Source organism: Penaeus monodon, chromosome 11 (genome assembly GCF_015228065.2).
Source record: "Penaeus monodon isolate SGIC_2016 chromosome 11, NSTDA_Pmon_1, whole genome shotgun sequence".
NCBI classification, from domain to species: domain Eukaryota; kingdom Metazoa; phylum Arthropoda; class Malacostraca; order Decapoda; family Penaeidae; genus Penaeus; species Penaeus monodon.
In genome coordinates, this window is record NC_051396.1 from 7,711,644 (window position 1) to 7,714,143 (window position 2,500).

The 2,500-nt window shown below is 42.9% G+C and overlaps 1 protein-coding gene across 1 annotated transcript in view; it reads left to right on the forward strand.

Annotated features, from left to right (window-relative positions):
- LOC119578703 (facilitated trehalose transporter Tret1-like) overlaps nt 1-1,571 on the forward strand; it is a 3,714-nt gene extending 2,143 nt beyond the window's left edge. Inside the window, exons 5-7 of the mRNA XM_037926283.1 lie at nt 30-800; nt 1,059-1,191; nt 1,314-1,571. Coding sequence (XP_037782211.1) covers nt 30-800; nt 1,059-1,191; nt 1,314-1,496 — 1,087 coding nt within the window. The 3' untranslated portion in view covers nt 1,497-1,571. The remainder of the gene's footprint in view (nt 1-29; nt 801-1,058; nt 1,192-1,313) is intronic.
- Nucleotides 1,572-2,500: the final 929 nt, after the last annotated feature.

Sequence of the window (2,500 nt, forward strand, 5' to 3'; positions counted from 1 at the left end):
TTCCGTATATAACTACAATCCCCCTACAGATATTTCCTAGGTGTGAGCGGTGCCATCCTTGGAGCTGCAGTCCGGACTTACCTGGTGGAGGTGGCTGACACAGGCATCCGCGGTGCCGCCAGCATGCTCCCCGAGATCATGAAGGGTCTGGGGGCCATCGCCATCATCGCCGCCGGGATGCTCATGCCCTGGTACTTCCTGGCCTTCATGTGCGGGGCGCAGTTTCTCTTTTACAGCTGCCTTATCGTCCCCTTCTTGCCCGAGAGCCCAACCTACCTGGCTGTCACGGGCGAGGAAGAAGAGGCGCGTCAGGTTCTCCGTCGACTCAGAGGCCCGGCGGTCAGGCTCGACAAAGAAATTCAAAAGCTAAAAGAAGAGAATCGCCGTTCCTCCAACGACAGCTCCATATGGGCAATCTTCTCGGATTCCCAAGTCGTGAAGCGCATTCTAATTATAACTGGGATTTTCTTCATCACTAACTTCAGCGGGAGCGAAGTGATCCGAGTCAATGCCACGAGAATGCTGCAAGAGTCAGGTCTAGCCATGGACGGAGAAAAGAGTACCATCGTCGTGTTTTCTGTCTTGCTGTGTGGAAATATCGCCGGCTTCTTCCTCTTTGACCGGCTGGGACGTCGGTGGAGCGTGGCGTTCTCCTTGTTCCTCGTAGTGATCTCCCACGCTGCCATGGGCGTCTACGTGTATTTCGACGAAGCGGTTCATGTATTCACAACGGTTGACGTCGTGTCACTGGAGTCTGGCAATGTAACCAGCCATTTGAATAAATATTTAACAGGTCAAAGGTAAACGCAATATTCTCTTCTATTGAGTATATTACTCTAAACACAATAAAATTTTCTTAATAATATTAATATTGGTTAACAGTCCCAAGCATTATATAAAGTTAGACAAGCTATTATCATACTTAATGGCAGTAAAGTCGGGTGATGATGTACAAACAGTTACAAACGCTTTTTTTCTGAAATTAAGATGTAGGTTATTAGAATGTCAGAACACCACTTACATGCATGTACTATCTATAATGTAATGCATCTTTTCAGTATAAGAACAGAAGACTTTACTTGGGTCCCTCTTGCATGCCTTATGCTGGCTGCTTTTAGTGCCAACCTTGGCGCTGCCCCAGCGCCCTGGATTTTGTCTGTCGAATACTTTCCTACTTCGATCAGGTCCCAGGTCAGTGTCTAAAATTGTAGTGAAAATATAATTTACTTACCGATTCGAATCATGCCAAAAGTGAAACGGTAACTTAGTTAAGATGTTCAAGTTCAATCATTTCCGTCTAATTTCCTACACAGGTGATGGGAGTAAGCACAATGATAGGAAATCTGATCAGCTTCGCGGCATTACAGGCCTACAGTCCTATGCAGGCTGCGTTCACCCAAGCTGGCCTGTATTGGTCTTATGCTAGCGTGGCCGCCCTGGGCATCGTCTATACCTTCTGCTTCGTCCAGGAGACTAAAGGTCGTAGAGTAGGCTGATATTTGCATAATACAGTCTCTCTAAATTTTTGTCGTGATTAAGATATGCATTTACGAAATAAACATTGTTCACCTAAAAAATAGATCTATCTCTTTCCACCTGTTTCGTTATTTAAATCTACTACCTAGGATTTTTTTCTGTTATGAATATGGCAATGTTAGAAATAACCAAAAGAACAAAAAAAAATCGGTTTCATATGATTGAATACATTCATTCATTCACTCGTTTTTTTGTTGTTGTTGTTTTTTCAAAACAACCAAGGAATCCTCTGATAACTTATCATCCTTCTTCTCTACCTACGCTAACTAGTTCGGTGGCTCTCGTGCAATATAATGATAATAGTCTTCTCGAAGAAAGACTAAGAAAGACGCATAAAAGGCATATTACTTCTTCCTTTACTTCTGATTGAAAGGAAAGAGGTGTAGGTGTGTTTCGTTGTTGTTGTTGTTGTTGTTGTTTTTTAGAATTTTGTGAGATTAATTGCGTCATTGCGTATTTAGTGTTTCTATTCCTACAGTGTATGAGTGTATGCGTGGCAATCTATGAGTGCCTGTGTGAGCATATCGATGTAAATCTTGTTCTGACTAACTTAATAAATTAATATAATCGGTAAACAATAAGATCAGATAGAAATACCTTCGTTGTTCAGAGGCATTGTTGATGCAGGAATTTGTGACAAAATTTTGAGGTTGTTGATAGTTTCTTTTTATCTTTATTTGCATGTGTGTGCTTGTGTGTGTGTGTGTGTGTGTGTGTGTGTGTGTGTGTGTGTGTGTGTGTGTGTGTGTGTGTGTGTGTGTGTGTGTGTGTGTGTGTGTGTGTGTGTGTGTGTGTGTGTGTGTGTGTGTGTGTGTGTGCTTGTGTGTGTGTGTGTGTGTGTGTGTGTGTGTGTGTGTGTGTGTGTGTGTGTGTGAATGCATGATGAAATAGATCGAAAGGTGATGATTTTATGGCTAACTGCTCCACCAAGTTTTAAATTGGGACTCACTCTTACCTGTCCGAG